The 18,295-nt window shown below is 49.5% G+C and overlaps 1 protein-coding gene across 3 annotated transcripts in view; it reads right to left on the bottom strand.

The window, feature by feature from the left end:
* rassf6 (Ras association domain family member 6) overlaps window positions 1-18,295 on the bottom strand; it is a 98,828-nt gene that overhangs the window by 4,892 nt on the left and 75,641 nt on the right. For all 3 annotated transcript variants that reach the window (XM_070901224.1, XM_070901378.1, XM_070901294.1), the window contains exons 8-11: window positions 18,138-18,239; window positions 16,475-16,526; window positions 11,355-11,473; window positions 11,154-11,251 (exon numbers count right to left, since the gene is read on the bottom strand). In XM_070901224.1, the coding sequence (XP_070757325.1) occupies window positions 11,154-11,251; window positions 11,355-11,473; window positions 16,475-16,526; window positions 18,138-18,239 (371 nt within the window). The remainder of the gene's footprint in view (window positions 1-11,153; window positions 11,252-11,354; window positions 11,474-16,474; window positions 16,527-18,137; window positions 18,240-18,295) is intronic.

Genomic DNA, 18,295 nt, shown 5'->3' with positions numbered 1-18,295 from the left:
TCACCTGTGCTGGAGTGAAATCTACATCGTGTTCTTCCTCTGCTTCTTCTATGGGGTTGCTGAACCTCGTTTTTGTTTGATCCACGTGTTTGCGGCAGATTTGTCCATTAGTAAGTTTAACTAACAGAATCCTATTCCCCTCTTTGGCAATCACAGTGCCTGCAAGCCATTTGGGCCCTGCAGCGTAGTTGAGGACAAAGACAGGGTCATTGACATCAATACATCGCGCCCTCGCATTCCTGTCATGGTAGTCACATTGTGACCGGCGCCTGCTCTCAACAATTTCTTTCATGGTGGGGTGTATGAGGGATAACCTGGTTTTGAACGTCCTTTTCGTTAGCAGCTCTGTGGGAGGAACCCCTGTGAGCGAGTGTGGTCGGGATCGATTGGCCAACAGGAGGCGTGATAAGCGGCATTGTAGAGAACCCCCTTGAATTCTGAGCATCCCCTGTTTGATTATCTGCACTGCTTGTTCCGCCTGGCCGTTTGAGGCTGGTTTTGAACGGTGCCGTTGTGACATGGTTGATACCATTTCCTGCCATGAAGTCCTGGAACTCAATGCTTGTAAAGCACGGGCCATTGTCGCTGACCAAGACGTCAGGTAGACCATGGGCGGTGGACATTGCCCGTAGACCTTCTACCGTGGCAGAGGATGTGCTTGAATTGAGGATGTCACACTTGATCCATTTGGAGTAGGCGTCTACTACAACCAAAAACATTTTTCCCATGAAAGGACCTGCGTAGTCCACATGGATGCGTGACCATGGCTTGGCGGGCCAGGACCAGGGGCTAAGGAGGGCTTCCCTGGGCGCATTGCCCAGCTGGGCACACGTGTTGCACCTGCAAACACAAAGTTCCAGGTCTGCATCTATCCCTGGCCACCAAACGTATGACCTGGCAATTGCTTTCATCATGACAATGCCCGGGTGTTCATTGTGGAATTCTCGGATGAACGCTTCTTTGTCCAGCTGGGGCATGACTACTCGGTTTCCCCATAGTAGGCAATCGTCCTGAATCAAGAGTTCATCCTTGCGCCTGTGAAATGGTTTCAATTCCTCAGGGTACGCCCTGTATGTGGCTGCCCAGACCCCATTAAGGACACATTTCTTGACTAAAGACAGTAGTGGGTCTCTATTTGTCCAGACTTTGATCTGACGGGCTGTCACGGGTGAGCCTTCGCTTTCGAAAGTTTCAACAGCCATGACCATCTCAGCAGCATGCTCGGTTGCCCACTCGGTGGTGGTTAGTGGGAGCCTGCTGAGTGCATCGGCGCAGTTTTCAGTGCACGGTCTGTGCCGAATTGTATAGTCATAGGCGGCCAACGTGAGTGCCCACCTCTGTATACGGGCCGACGTATTTGCATTTATGGCCTTGTTGTCGGCCAAAAGGGACGTTAGGGGTTTGTGATCTGTCTCCAGCTCAAATTTCCTGCCAAACAGGTACTGGTGCATTTTTTTTACTGCATACACACATGCAAGCGCTTCCTTTTCTACCGTCCCGTAACCCCTTTCTGCCTGAGACAGACTTCTGGAGGCATAAGCTACCGACTGTAACTGACCATTGGCATTCACGTGCTGCAACACACACCGGACCCGATAGGACGACGCATCGCATGTTAAAACAAGTTTCTTACATGGGTCATATAGCGTTAACAGATTGTTGGAGCATAACAAATTGCGTGCTCTATCAAAATCCCTTTCCTGGCTGTCCCCCCAGACCCATTCGCGACCTTTGCATAGGAGCACGTGTAGCGGCTCTAACAGCGTGTTCAATTTGGGAAGAAAGTTACCAAAATAGTTCAGGAGCCCCAGGAACGAACGCAGCTCCGTCGTGTTACGGCGTCTGGGTGCTCTCTGGATCGCTTCCGTTTTGGATGCAGTAGGTCTGATCCCGTCTGCTGCTACCCTCATCCCCAGGAATTCTACCTCTGGAGCTAGGAAGACACACTTCGCCTTTTTCAGTCGCAGACCTACCTGGTCCAGTCTGCGTAGCACCTCCTCCAGGTTGTGGAGGTGTTCTTCAGTATTGCAACCCGTGATGAGGATGTCGTCTTGAAAAACCACCGTCCTTGGAATCGACTTGAGGAGACTTTCCATGTTTCGTTGAAAGATCGAGGCGGCCGAGCGAATCCCGAACGGACATCTGTTGTACTCAAACAACCCCTTGTGTGTCGTGATGGTGGTCAGCTTCTTCGACTCACTCGCCAGCTCCTGGGTCATGTAAGCTGAGGTCAGGTCCAATTTTGAAAAAAGTTTGCCACCGGATCGCGTCGTAAAGAGGTCCTCCGCTCTCGGTAGCGGGTACTGGTCTTGGAGTGACACCAGATTGATGGTCGCCTTGTAATCACCACATATCCTGGCCGACCCATCCGCCTTGAGCACTGGCACAATCAGACTCACCCAGTCACTGAATTCGACTGGTGAGATAATGCCTTCCCTCAGCAGGCGGTCCAATTCGCCTTCTATCTTTTCCCGCATCACATACTGCACCGCTCTGGCCTTGTGGTGTACTGGCCTAGCGTCCGGGTTTATGTGAATCACTATCTTGGTCCCCATGAAAGTACCAATGCCTGGTTGAAATAGTGAGTCAAATTTGTCCAGGACCTGTGAGCATGATATTCACTCCACAGAAGAAATTACATTGACATCGCCCCGTTTCCAGTTCATGACAACAAGCCAACTCCACCCCAGTAGTGCGGGACCGTCCCCCGGGACAATCCAGAGTGGCAACCTGTTCTCCGAATCTTTGTGGGTCACGACTACCGTGGCGCTGCCTAGCACCGGAATGATCTCCTTTGTATATGTCCGTAGCTATGTGTCAATCTGCAATAATTTTGGCCTCCTGGCCTTGGACGCCCACAACTTGTTGAACTGTTTGATACTCATCAGGGACTGGCTGGCCCCCGTATCTAGCTCCATTGATACTGGAATGCCGTTGAGGAGCACTTTCATCATTATCGGTGGCGTCCTGGTGTATGAACTGTATATGTGCTCCACATGAACTCGCTGAACTTCAGCTTCCAGCGATTTCCCCCAGTGTCCATTTGGCCTCGTAGGGCTTACATCGGGCCCGTCCTCCTCGTACATCAACCTGGCTGCAGGCTTCCTGCACATACGCACCAAGTGATCGCTGACGTTGCAATTTCTGCAAGTATATTGCTGATACCTGCAAGCTCTGGCTGGGTGTTTGCCTCCACACCTCCAACAGGAGCCGTTGTTGGAAACAAAAGGTCCATTACCAGTCGATCATCACTGACTGTCTCTGTAACTGTCCTTAAATGCACCATTGACAGGTGTTGATGGCCCCATTACTGGCCGCATTGTCCCTTGCGATGGCGTGAATCACCGTTCAGCTAGCCATTGTCACTGTTGAATTCCCCCTTTGGGTTCAATACATGCTCGGGCATATCCGATTGCCCCTGTCTGCCTGGAGAACTGTGTGCAGCGTTAACAATGTTGACTCCCTGTCCATTTGCTGCATTTAAACCAAAATTTTTGTCAAACATCATTCTGGTCTCTTTCTCCCCTGAGATAAATGTCTGGGCCATCAAAGCCACCGTTTCCAAGGTCAAGTCTTTGGTCTCAATCAGTTTCCTGAAAACCCCAGCGTGCTCGATGCCCTCAATAAAAAAGTCTCGCAGCATCTCCGCTCTGCATGCATCTGGGAACTTACATAGGCTCGCCAGTCGCCGGAGGTCTGCCACGAAATCTGGAACGCTTTGCCCTTCTCGCCGCCGGTGCATGTAAAACCGGTGTCTCGCCATGTGCATGCTGCTCGTCGGTTTAAAGTGTCCCCTGATCAACTTACTGAGCTCTTCAAAAGTCTTGTCCGCCGGCTTCTCTGGCGCTAGAAGGTCCTTCATCAGGGAGTACATCCTGGATCCACAAACCGTCAGGAGATGAGCCCTGTGTTTGTCGGCCAAATCCTGTCCCAACCATTCCTTAGTGATGAAACTTTGCTGTAGTCTCTCAATAAAATCGTCCCAATCATCACCAACACAGTACCTCTCGTCTGTGCTGCTAGTGGCCATGCTCGCGTGGTTTAAATCCCAGTTTCTCGTCGCCAATGATATGCCCTTACTATACAGTATAAATGCACACGAGGCCCATACTAGAGAGAAGGTCACTCTGTGACCAGTAACCTTTATTCCAGCACTGAAGTGATGAAGGTGGGTGGAGCTTCCCCTTTTATACCTGAATGTCCAGGTTAGGAGTGTCTCCCACAAGTTCACCACCTAGTGGTCAGTGTTCTCACGGTGTACAACTTAGGTCAGTTTATACATGGATTACAATGACAGTTGAATACATGACAGTTTGGGTGGGTTGATTGAGGCAGTATTCCCACGGGGAAATTCACCCTTAGGGTGATTGGTAGCCAACGAGCCAGCTGCTTCCTGGCCTTCTTAAAGGCCAGGGTTCACAGCTAGGCCCTGAGGAGGGACAGAGTGGTTTGGAATCATGGCTGGTGCTGCTGTGTTAAGGAGGTCTACGAGATTTTCGGATGCCGAGCTGAAGACCCAGATGCAGAGCGTGGAGTGAAGGAGATGACTCCTCTACACAGACTTAGGGATACCAACTCGCCAGCAGTTTAGCAATGCCTGAAGGGTGGTGGTGGCAGAGGTCGGGACCTCCATCTATAATAGGACGGCAATCCAATGTCGAAAAAGGTGTAATGACAGCATTCGTTTGTTGAAACTGAGTGCCTGTTTTACCCTTATTTTCCACCTTCACTCTTTTGTCACTGACGCAGCATTTCATTGATGACTCCTCCATATATATATGTGTGTGTTTGCAATGGAGGCCTTCTGATCTCACATTGACAGCTGCATGTCGCGGACACACACTGATGGATCATCTCTTGTCATGTATGTATGCTTGGGGTTACTAGCCACCAGGTGGCGCGACTGTCGGAGGTCATTGGGCTATACGCACGTGTGTGCGGCTCAGGTATAAAAGGCAAGCCACCATGTAATATAATCACTTTGGGCCCTAATAAAGCAGAGCCAGGTTTGTACCTGTGTTAGTTTACAGTATTCAGTCTATCGAGTTATTACATACATAACAATCACGGTGCTACAAACCAACAATTCTTTGTGTTGCAGGCCAAACTTGTTCATAATCGGTTTGAGCAAAGGAGGACTGATGGTGGCGAGACCAAGTTACAAGTCCTCACACCCTTGGAGGCAAGGGTCAAGGCCATTATAGGGGACATGGTGCCTTCCCTGTGGGCCAGGGCACTCGTGATGCAGATGAGGGTAGGTGAAGACCCTGCTTTAATGCTATCTCTCCCTGAATGCTGTAGCACCTACTCTGCCTTTGCCTCTGAAAGTCTTCTTCAGGTACGCTCCATGTGTAAATTCCCCACCTCCCCCTCACAGTGGCCCTTCTCCCATTGATGCTTGCAGGTGAGAGGCCGACTGGCAGCCGAGGCGAGGGAGCTGCACCTGACGAGACACCGTCGCCAGACCTGCAGCAGACCCTTGATGAGACCCAGCCAGATGAGCCTAATGACAGCATTGAGAAGACCGAGGTGTCGAGCATTGCTAAGACCCTAGATATATCTTTTGCCGACCTCAGCGATGAGGAAGAGGAGGACTGTGCTGAGAGCACCGCGTCACAGCTTCCACCCACATGCGCCAACTCAGATACTGGGAGTGCGCGGTGCCACCTTTCCGGGGGGCGAGGATTCCGACAAGCCCATCAATGTTGTGGTTTATGAGACAAGGGTGGAGGCCATGCATTCCTAGATGTTGGGGGCACTGGCAAGGGTGGTAGAGAGCCTGGCGGAAATGGTGAAGAGCGTGGAGGAGTCCGCCTCCCTCATAGTCGACAGCTCTGTGCACTCCATGGAGCCCATCATTGCCAGTGTGCAGGCGATGGTGGACTCCCAGAATGTCTGTGTGGATCCTGCTGTGATGCCGCAATCTGTAGGTGATGTGGCAATTGCCACTGCAGCACAGGTGCGAGGGAATGAGCGTATCTGTGCTGCTTTGGAGAGGATGGCCCCGGCTCTGCAAGAGTCGACAGAGCATCTCAGTGCTGTCATATCTGGCGACTGTGACACTCTGGCTACTCTCATGCAGTTTCAGTTCAATGCCACCTGAGACCTCAGTGTTGCTGTCGCGGCTTGGTCCACCATGGGCCATGGGGGACCTTCCGGTGTGGCGCCAAAGCACCGACCTGAGCTCCCTCAGATTGGTGATGGTGGTAATGTGCCGCCGCCGGTGAGTGTCTCAGGCTCCTCAGGCCAGGATACGGATGATGCGCTCCCTCAGGATCGCAGCATTCCTAGCCCCAGACCCATCACTCTGTCAGTGCCTTCATGCATAGCCTCGCCCAAGCCAAGCCAGACTGAACCCTCCCAGGAGAGTGGTGGCCAGTCTTCAGCTGGGCCTTCCAGGCCCAAAACTGGTCGAGGGCATCCTAGAAGGACATCTGCAGCTTCCACACAGGGAAGACAGCAGCCTTCCAAGACCCATGAGGCAGCCACAGTGGAGACACTGAGGTGAAGTAGCAGGTTAGACACGAGTAAGAGGGCTTATTTTGAATTGCACAAGGGTGGCAAATGATGATAATGGCCCAGAAATCCCAGTCGGCTGTTTCCCGCGGGCGATCGGGTAAAAAACTTTTTAAAAGATGCGCACTTACCTGAAGCTGCTGCGCCCATGCGAGTTCCCAGTCCTGAGGCCTCCTCAGAATGTGTGCAGGGCTGGAGCTGCAGTCACATGGCTCTGGACAGCCAATCAGGTAAAGTATGTTCTCATTCATAATAATGGGAACTGCGTAAGTTGGAGTTCTCATTATTATGAATGAGAAACCTCCCCAAAAACACACAAAACATTAATAAATAATAAAAAAATACACTACATACTTAACATTAATTTAAATTAAAGTTATTTATGCATGATTAAAAAAAGATATTTTTGTGATTTTTAAAAAAGTTTTTTAAATTATGCTTTAAAATAAATTTAACTTAGTGGGCAGGGTTTTAAAAAATAAAGTGTGTTTTTTAATTTTCTTATTTATGTTTTACATGTGTTTTAAAACTCTTATGCCTGTAAAAGTAGGCTGTGTGCCTGCTTTTATCAGGCGCAAGAGTTTTCAGGACATTTGCTGGGCAAGATATGGTTAAATACCGTAATCTTGCCCTTGCAAATGTCCTGGCTGCCGAGATATGAAAGATCTGTCAAACTCCAGCTTGACAGGTCGGAAAAGCTGATTTTCAGAGCATATAGATCGTGCGCTGAAAACCGGCTTTTGCGATGCCTTCCCGGGACGGTACACACTCAGTACGGACCCGGGAGGCTGGACTTTCTGTCCCTATATGTAAAGTTTCTGCACTGATCATTGTTCTGTTAGTTGTTTGGAGTTATACTGAGTATGTATTAAATCTTTATATTTTTGCACCTATATCTGGGCTGGTGTATAATGTGACGGTGGGCAATGATATATCAAGGCGTTCATTGGGATTGCTATGGAAAGTAGAATTTGAAGCGTCATGTGGGGATGAAATGATCAGAATCGAGCAGCATTAGGATGGCGCCGGCGCCTCCTGGGTGGCTCAGGACGCTCCTCCTTCTCCTCCTCCTCCTCCTGCGGTGGGACTACTGGTTCGGCCTCCAGATGCTGTCCACCTTTGACAGCCAGGTTATGCAGCATGCAGCAGGCGACCACAATGATGGAGACCTGTTCAGGCGAGAACTGCAATGCACCACCAGAGCGGTTAAGGCAACGGAACCTTTATTTTAGCATCCCAATGATGCACCTGGTCCCATAATGAGCATCGTTATAGGAATGCTTGGACGCAGTCCTGGGGTTCCAAAGTGGAGTGAGCAGCCAAGTGGACAGGGGATCAGGAGCGGATGGAATCCCCGCTGAGGCACTAAAGTAGGGCGGAGAGGCACTATTGACACGAATGCATGACCTCATCTCTCTCATCTGGAAGGAGCAGAGCATGCCAGGAGATCTCAGAGATGCAGTAATCGTGACCATCTTTAAAAAAGGGGACAAGTCCGACTGCGGCAACTACAGAGGAATCTCCCTGTAGTCAGCCACTGGGAAAGTCATCGCTAGCATCCTCCTCAACCGTCTTCTCCCTGTGGCTGAGGAGCTCCTCCCGGAGTCACAGTGCAGATTCCGTCCACTACGGGGTACAATGGACATGATCTTCACGGCGCGACAACTGCAAGAGAAATGCAGGGAACAGCACCAACCCTTGTATATGGCCTTCTTTGACTTTACAAAGACCTTAGTCACTGTTAACCGCGAGGGATTATGGAGCATCCTCCTCCGTTTCGGCTGCCCCCAAAAGTTTGTCACCATCCTCTGCCTGCTTCATGATGACATGCAAACCGTGATTCTGACCAACGGATCCACCACAGACCCAATCAACGTCCGGACCGGGGTCAAGCAGAGCTGCGTCATCGCGCCAACCCTCTTCTTGATCTTCCTCGCTGCAATGCTCCACCTTACACTCAACAAGCTCCCCACTGGAGTGGAACTAAACTACAGAACCAGTGGGAACCTGTTCAACTGTCGTCACCTCCAGGCTAGATCAAAGACTGTCCCATCCTCTGTCGTCGAACTACAGTACATGGGCAACGCTTGCGTCTGCGCGCATTCAGAGACTGAACTCCAAGTCATCGTCAACATCTTCACCGAGGGATACGAAATCATGGGCCTTACACTAAACATCCATAAGACAAAGGTCCTTCACCAACCTGACCCTGCCACACAGCACTGCCCCCCAGTCATCAGGATCCACGGTGCAGCCCTGGACAACGTGGACCACTTTCCATACCTTGGGATCCTATTATCAGCAAGGGCAGACATGGACGACGAGGTTCAACACCGTCTCCAGTGCGCCAGAGCAGCCTGTGGCTGCCTGAGGAAGAGAGTGTTCGAAGATCTGGCACCAAGCTTATGGTCTACAGGGCTGTAGTGATACCCACCCTCCTGTAGGGCTCAGAGACGTGTACCGTATACAGTAGACACCTCAAATCGCTGGAGAAATACCACCAACGATGTCTCCGCAAGATCCTGAAAATCCCCTGGGAGGACAGACGCACCAACATCAGTGTTCTCGATTAGGCCAACAACCCCAGCATCGAAGCACTGACCACACTCGACCAGCTCCGTTGGGCGGGCCACAATGTTTGCATGCCCGACACAAGACTCCCAAAGCAAGCGCTCTACTTGGAACTCCTACACGGCAAGCGAGCCCCAGATGGACAGAGGAAACGTTTCAAGGCCACCCTCAAAGTCTCCTTGATTAAGTATAACGTCCCCACCGACACCTGGGAGTCCCTGGCCAAAGACCATTTTAAGTGGAGGAAAAGCATCTGGGAGGGCGCCGAGCACCTCAAGGCTTGTCGCCGAGAGCATGCAGAAAATAAGCGCAGGCAGCGGAAGGAGCGTGCGGCAAAGCAGACTCCCCACCCACCCTTTTCTCCAATGACTGTCCGTCCCACCTGTGACAGAGACTGTAATTCCCGCATTGGACTGTTCAGTCACCTGAGAACTCACTTTTAGAATGGAAGCAAGTCTTCCTTGATTTCGAGGGACTGCCTATGATGGACAGGGGATATCCCTTATCCCCAAGCAGCCACCCAGTCCTGGTTTGGACCAGTAAAGATGGCGGGCACACTGCTCTTGCGCAGGATGAAGGCATCATGGAAGTTGCCTGGATACCTGGCATCAACTGCCAGGATCCTTCGCTGGTGGTCGCACACCAACTGAACATTCAGGGAGTGGTACCCCTTTCTGTTGATAAACAGTTCGGTATGGTGTTATGGTGCCCTCAGGCCAACGTGTTTGCAGTCAATGGCCCCCTGCACCCTGGGGAACCCTGCAATCCTCAGAAATCTGGCCTGCGCTCCAACTGTTTTTCCCTGGTCATGGGGAAGGAGATATATTGCATTCTTCACTTGTACAGCGCTTTGGTCACCTGCCGATGGAGCGATGTCTGCACTTGCAGACCGGAACGAGCCCGTTGCATAAAAGTTCAGCGCTATGGTTACTTTGGTCTTCATGCTGAGCACTGTCCTCAGCCTTGTGTGAGGCTACAAATCTGGCCGCAGGACATTGCAGAGCTAGGTCAATACGTCCTTCGTGAATCTCAGCCTCTGCACAGATAGTTCGTTGCTGAGCTGAAGGAACGAGAACTGAACGCCAGTACACCCTAGCACAGTAGGGCCTTCTTGGCAGAGGTATGTGCTGGGCCCCTCCCATGCCAGCTGGATGAGCATCTTCTCCCTCTTCCTCATGATGTTGCACAGCCTCTGCAGGCTGCTACTGGCAAGGCTCCTCGCCTAGTATCTTGTGAGGGGGCTGAGCGTACCTCACCCTTCTCCTCACGCCATCTCCCTGCTGTCGAGCCTCTGCACATTGATATCTGCGGACATGTTGGGCAGCCATGGCTGCTGCCTCCCTAGCCTGCTGCCTGAGGACTCGTTGGTGACGATGACGCCTCCTCCTGCGTGCCACCCTGCCTCTGACAATCTGGAGCAGGCGTTCCCTGCCAAAACTGAGCCCATTATGGGTGGAGGCATGACTCTCTGTGCAGCAGAGATTTATTCCCACCAGCCATGACTAAGTAGATACAGGGAGAAAAATTTGGCACTTAACAAGACCTTTCTGAATCCTGCTGCCCTTTTTCAGATGTGGAACAAATAGCTCTGAGAATTTTTCCAAGACCCAAAAAACACCGAGAATTTTTCATCAGCAAAAAACCTCAAGACACCAGCTGGCGTTCTCCCACTGTGCACCGACCCTATAAGCTGGCAGGGGCACTGTCAACAAAAGGGCCGGCTTTTTAAATGCTAAAAATGGGTTCGGGGGACAGAGTGGCAGCGTTGCGCACTTTGATCGCGTCATCACTGTCGCAAACCCCACACCACCGCAAAATCTCCCGGGCCTAATTTATGTTGGGGCGGCCAGTTGACCACAAAACGGCAGCCATGGGATACTGCCACATGGCTGTCGCAAACGGGTGGTAACGGGTCTTACCGAGACCCTGAATTTTGGCCCTCTGGTGTTTTGCTATTTTTCTTTAAAGCTTGTTTATCAATTCAGCGAAGGTACGAACAATATTGTGACATTATCACAAAGTAACTGCATTTTTGTAAAAGGAGAGACTAATGATAAAAATCTTACCGCAGATGGGTATTTCCGATGTATTTTTCCTCTTCCTCATTCAGTTTCTGGAGAATTGCGTTTAAAATGGGAAGTTCAAACTTGATATACTGAGCCACCTGTCAGAAGCAATAATAACAACCAGGGATTAGAAAGCAGGCCTTTGAAATCACTGATGTGCTGAGGAGAATCTTGGAGGATTGTTACTAAAATATTACTTACATCAATGCTTATTTCTTCTGCATCTTTGTCCATTAAAAATATTTTCACAATTTTCCGTGATGGCCCGTGAAGCAATCTCTCCCACAGTGGGAATGCTGTGTCCATAAGCTTTTTCTTTTCTATAAAAATGGTTTAGGATTCGGTGAGATGCAGCACAGATGCTACAAATTGCCAGATTATGATCATCTCTATCATTATAAATATATAATTTAATTGCCGAAAACAAATGATTTCTCACAAATTCATAACTACAAATAGAATATGGACATTCCTATTAATGATTTATTTCACTGTGAGCCTTGGGAATATTAGAGACACAGGTACCATTCCGCTCTGACAGCAGGACTTGGATCCAATTAATAAGATGGTTGATGACATAACTGCAGAAAAATAAAGGGCCAGTTCACAGATTGGATGCTCCTGTGCTGCGAGGCGTGGCACTAAAAAGGGCACCAGCTGGAAAATGGTGTTCGAGAATCAGGGCGCCTCAGCCTGCGATTCTCCAACCAGCACTCCTGGGGAGTGACAGTCAGTTCGGGTTTGCAGACTCAGTATTATTAGTCGTGGGCCATTTGTTTATCTCATCATATCTGATCCTGGCGACTTTTATGCTGAGAGGCCAAACTGCATGTGTCCAAGTAAGACCTGACATGTTTAACGGCAGGATCTCCCTATAAATATTTTCTTCCATTTCCCTCTGGCAGCCGGCCAAATTGACAGGCTGACTGACTACCGCCAGCGCCAGGAGGCCGGAGACGGGGACCCTTGGGGACAGAAACTGGCATCGGGAAGGGGGGGGGGATGGTGTGAGAGATCGGAGCTTGGGATGGGGAGAGAGAGGCCATCACGGAATCATAGAATCATAGAAATTTACAGCATGGAAGGAGGCCATTTCGGCCCATCGTGTCTGCGCCGACCGACCAAGAGCTATCCAGCCTAATTACACTTTCGAGCTCTTGATCCATAGCCCTGTAGGTTACGGCACATTGGGCTCAAAATTGGCCAGGAGTTACTCCGTTTTTCTTGGAGCAACTTGATTTTTCTGGAGTATCTTAAAAATCCCCATTTTGCACATTCAATTTGTGTCAGTGTAAGTGAGTTAGTTAGGATTTGTTTAGTTTAGTTTTTTTCAAAAGGGGGCGTTACCAGCCACCTACGCCCATTTTGGCCAGTTAGGCCACTTTGGACAGCTAATAGTTACTCCAAACTAACTTAGGCCAGCGCATGTGGCCACTTGTGGCCGCACAGAAAAGCCTTCCAGAGAGTTAAGAAATCAGCTTAGGTAGGTACATTGGAGGCCAGCAGAACTTAATGACTTGACTAAAGAATGTGAATAGGATCAAACAGCTATACAGGACATCATATGACAAACTTCGCAAAGTTAATTTACTATACAACAGAAGCATTCATGGAAGCTTAAACTACAAAAATAAAAGAAGTAAAGAGACAAAACATATTTACAAAATGTTTTCAAAATATTCAAATATAAAATAGAAGTACCTCCCGCTGGTAATTTTTATGTTCTTATGTTCTCTCAGCCACCTATGCTCACCCACTATCAGCCCACCCCTTACAAACAACCCTACCTCCCGGGGTCGGGGATCAGACCCTCCAGGATCAGAACAGCACCTGGGGTCAGAGATCGGACACGTCTGGGGATCAGATCTTCCCTCGAGGTCGGGGATTGGACTGCCCAAGGGCTCGGAACCACCTACCCCCAATAGGGTCGGTGATCGAACCCACCCTGCAGTTCGGAATTCCCTCCCCACCCCGCCGGGATCAAAACTACCCCCCCCGCCGGATCAAAACTCCCTCTCCCCGGATCAAAACTCCCCCCCCCGCCCCGGGATCAAAACTCCCACCCCCCCCCAGCCCCCGGGATCAAAACTCCCCATCCTCCCCCCCCCCGGATCAAAATTCCGCCCCCCCGTGATCAAACCCCACCCCCCACCCCCCCCGGATCAAAACTCCCCCCCCCGCCCCGAGATCAAAACTCCCACCCCCCCCCACCCCCCGGGATCAAAACTCCCCATCCCCCCCCCCCGGATCAAAACTCCCCCCACCCCCCACCGCCGGATCAAAACTCCCCCCCCCACCGATCAAAACTCCTCCCTCTCCCCCCCACCACCCCCATCCCCACCGCCCCGGTTTGGGCTCTGCACCAACCTGTTGTGGCCTTTGGAAGGCAGCGGGCCAGCCCGTGCGGGAGGCCACTTGGCCCGGATAGGGGCGGCACACATCGGGTCCCATGCTGCAGCACGCCAACAGAGACTGGGGGCAGGAACTACTGCGTATGTGCGCACACTCCAACGTGCATGTGGAGAGCTGCCGGCACTGTTTCTGGCGCAGGGCCCTACCTCCGCCCCCCAATCGACTGGCCATGCCGCGCCAAGCCCCGGGAGAGGCAACACAGTGGCCAGAATCGGGGGACATTTTATCGGTGCCCTTTTCAGCCCACAAAGTCGGTGCATCTCTGGTGAGTGCGCCATAAAAAGGAGTGGGCCAATTTTGAGCCCTTTAAGTGCACATCCAAGTATTTTTTAAATGTGGTGAGGCTTTCTGCCTCTATCACCTTTTCAGACAATGAGTTCCAGACACCCACCACCCTCTGGGTAAAGACATTTCCCCTCATATCTCCTCTATAGCTCCCCCCAATTACTTTAAATCTGTGCCCCCTGGTTGTTGACCCCTCTGTCAAGGGAAACAGGTCCTTCCTATCCACTTTATCCAGGTCCCTCATAATTTTATACACCTCAATCAGGTCTCCCCTCAGCCTCCTCTGTTCCAAAGAAAACAGACCCAACATCTCTAATCTTTCCTCATAACCAAAATTCTCCAGTCCATGCAACATTCTTGTAAATCTCCTCTGCACCCTTTCCAGTGCAATCACATATTTCCTGTAATGTGGTGACCAGAACTGCACATAGTACTCCAGCTGCGGCCTAACCAGTATTTTATACAGTTCAAGTATAACGTCCATGCTCTTGTATTCCATACCTGGACTAATAAAGGCAAGTATTCCATATGCCTTCTTAACCACCTTATCTACCTGGCCCGCTACCTTCAGTGATCTGTGGACATGCACTCCAAAGTCCCTTTGTTCCTCTACACTTTTCAGAGTCATACCATTTAATGTGCATTCCCTTGCCTTGTTAGACCTCCCCAAATGCATTACCTCACATTTATCCAGATTGAATTCCATTTGCCACGGTTCTGCCCACCTGACCAGTAGTCCAAATCATTGCTATATACCACAAAAAGCAAGGGACCCAGTACTGAGCCCTGCAGAACCCCACTGCATACAGCCTTCCAGTCACAAAAACACCCATCAACCATTACCCTTTGCTTCCTGCCTCTGAGCCAATTTTGGATCCAACTTGCTACTTTGCCCTGGATCCCATGGGCTTTTACTTTCGTGACCAGTCTGCCATGTGGGATCTTATCAAAAGCTTTGCTAAAATCCATATACACGACATCATATGCACTGCCCTCATCGACCCTCCTGGTTACCTCCTCGAAAAATTCAATCAAGTTAGTCAGACACGACCTTAACTGACAAATCCACTCCCCACCTTGAACGGGCATGAGGAGGGCTGCCGAGAGGCAAAGATTGGGTGGACATTGGCCTCCTGCCAGCTCCCAGGTAAGTGGAAGGGAGAGGGTTTCAGGTGGGTTTTTCTTTCTGTGATTTTCCTTGTGGGGTTTGGTGGCACACTCGTCCAGCTCCGGGCCCCACAGAGGAAAGTTTTGGACTTACTTGAAGGGCCTCTTCTGTCTGCAGACCTGATTCTGCCGAGTGGGAAAGCTGCAGCTGCTTCCCTGCTCAGAACCCGATAAAAACCGCATCGGGGTTCTAATGATGTAATAGGACCCGTAATTTGAGGCTCCTGCATGCTTTAAACGGCATCGCATCCGCCTGCAGAACCCTGCAGGTTAACAAAGGAAATGGTCGGGATCTGAGCAGGTAAGTAACCTGTTTGTTTTGAACTGCCCACTTGCCCAGTTTCCGCAGGGTGGGTAGGGTTAAAATTGACTCCAAGGCCTTGGTTTAACACCTCATCCAGATATTTGCATTCAGTAATGCACTGAAGTGTCAGCCCGGGACATGTGCTTAAGACGTTGAACAAGGTCTGAACGCACAGTCTTTTTACTGAGATGTGAGCAATCTGCCATCTGAGCCAAGCTTGCACTTGAGAGCAATGAAGATATGGTTCATGTAGTTATCTATTTGACAGAAGATTGCACAGATGTACTGACTAAAACTCATGTGCTTCAGTTGGGAGAGGGAATTTGAGGCCTATGCGATACCAAAAGTGGTTGGTATGATCCCAATGTTAAGTGTCAAGGGGGCTAGGAGCATGTGCACAAGCTATGCACTGGGCTCATTAGGCCCTGGGTTTAACACTAATTAAACAGCCCCCACATGTTATGGTCCCAGGCGCACAGCACCCTTTGGATTGGATGCTGAATATAAGCCGCCACTCAAATTGTTAAAAAAATTTGGACCCATGACACTCTCGCCCCATTTGTCCGGTCACTCCTGGACCACGTCCCATGTGCCCCTGAACCTTCCCTGCGCCAGACCATTGCCTGATGCACAAAATCCAGCTAGCAGCCCTTTACTTGTTGCTGCCACCTGACATTGTGGCCCCAGCAGTCCCAGCGCATCACGAGAATTACGTGCGGGATGCCCTAGAGTCATTATCTGCTGAGATCAGATAATTCGTGGCCAGCATCAGCATTATACATTAAATTTGTTTCAAATATACTGAAACCAATTTTAAAACAAACCATTGATCATCTTCTCTTTGGCTGCACTTATGCACTATCTCCCCTCATCTACTACACTTTGGTTGGTTACAGTAGGATGTCCATTAAAGAACGGATTGCAAGGAAGGAAACAGATAATCAAAACGAAAATTAATTGATACAGTAGAAGAGGTTGAGGAATGTTTAAAACTCATACTGCAGTGTGGTACCAGATCTAGAGCTATCTAGCAAAGCAGAGTGAGGCTGGCCCCAGTGTTCTCAGACATAGAGGGATAGTTATTTATCCAGGAATCAGAACTCTTAGGTAAAACTAACTGAAAAAGAAAAAGGAAATTATGCAGATAACTTACCTTCACTTGCATGAACGACATACAATGCAAAATCATTAGGGTCATTTTCTATCTGTTACGAAATAAAGATATGTCAAAGTATAAGAAGTTATAACATATTGAAAATCTTATGCCTTTAAGTATTTTCTGTCCGTGCCACTTGATTTCCTGTTGTCACATTTCTGTCACAGCTTTTGAGTCAATGTTTCCCATTATAAATTCCTATCCCACATTTCTAATTGTAAATCTCTATTCTGATTATGGCAGTGGGTGCCCACAATTCTCTCAAAATGCCTTGTAAACATTTTTTCTCAATAACTGAACTTTCTAATGACCAAAATAAGGCATTAATAAAAAAAAATATATATATAATTCACAATAACATTGTTAAATTTATCGACTGTATTTTCTTTCGCTGTCTTTTTAAAGCTTTACTGAAAAGCCTGAAGTAAAAGCCTGGGCTTGGACTTGATAGTTTTACCCAGATCTGTGACCCCATTAGCTGTAGTTTGGTTCAGCATTCTGAGCAGGTGCAGTGTGTCTAATTTCTCAGGATGCATTCGTACCATCCAGTTAGCTATAATTAGGAATAGTTCAGTTATTGGCAGTTTCTACTCAAACGTTAAAAAAAAAATTATTTGAAGAAAATTCAGAGGTCTAATTTTAAAGCTCAATTCAGGTCAAATTCATAATGAGTGTTTTTATACAATACAAAGAAGTTGGGGGTAATTTTAACTCCCCAGGATGGGCGGAGTGGGGTTTAACAAACAGAAACCCGACCCCAATCCACCTCAAATGTGCCCATTTCCGTTTTTTAAGAAGGCGGGTTGGGGGATGGCCGACTAACCTGCTCTCTGGAGGCGGGTCCATACTTTACATATTTTAAAGAGGCTGCTTGCCTCAAATTTAACTTCTGTCTGGCATTTAAAACCAGGCCTTGGGAAACCCGGCAGCTGAAGTAAGGTGAGAATGGTTGGATGGAACATGCAAGTTCCTTTCCCAAGGGCCAGGAGGAACAGATGTGCATCCCCACATATCCTCAAACTACCCTATAAACCGTCCCACGATTAGAACCCTCAATCGACCATCTGCCGTCACAGACCCGAAACGTTAACTCTGTTTCTCTCCACAGATGCTGCCTGACCTGCTGAAATTTCCAGCATTTTCTGTTTTAATTTCAGATTCCGGCATCCTCAGTATTTTGCTTTTGTATTAGCCTCTCAATCTGGCTGGCTGTGGCCGGGAAGCTGATTTGAAAAATTTAAATCAAAACCTATCTTTAAATTCGACAGAATCTATGGAAAACACGGATTTCCGACCACTAAATCTCCCCGCCACCCATCACCCCACTCCCTTCGCACCTTCCTGTTATTAGCTGGACAGTTGTGTGCGTGACCACGTCCCACCGCCCCCCCCCCCCCAACAATCAGAATCTCCGAGGGGAGGGGAGTGGGAGCGTGAGGAGAATGGGCAGATGAGGGGAGCGGGAGAGCGAGGGAGTAGGAGGGTGAGGGGAGTGGGAGAGTGAGGCAAGAGCATGGGGAGTGGGAGAGCGAGGGAAACGGGAGAGTAGGGGGCACAGCGGGAATGAGTGGCAGAGCGGGAGTGAGGGGGAGTGAGGGGACTTAGATCTCGGGATTGGTCAGAAGGACTGCAGAGCCATTTAAAATTTTAGGAAATGTACCTTAAATTTTTGTAGCAGTAGTGCTATTACTTCCTGGGTTGTCAATGTGCTGTTGATTCTCACACTGGTCACAGAGCCCTTGGTTGGTGTGAAAATGGATGTCTGCAAAACACAAAGCCCATATTTTTACAAATGACGAGCTTTGCAACACATGGCTG

This window comes from Pristiophorus japonicus, chromosome 1 (assembly GCF_044704955.1).
Source record: "Pristiophorus japonicus isolate sPriJap1 chromosome 1, sPriJap1.hap1, whole genome shotgun sequence".
In the NCBI taxonomy this organism is placed as follows: Eukaryota; Metazoa; Chordata; class Chondrichthyes; family Pristiophoridae; genus Pristiophorus; species Pristiophorus japonicus.
The sequence above is the reverse complement of the archived record's forward strand: the minus strand, read 5'-3'. Positions and strand labels throughout refer to the sequence as shown.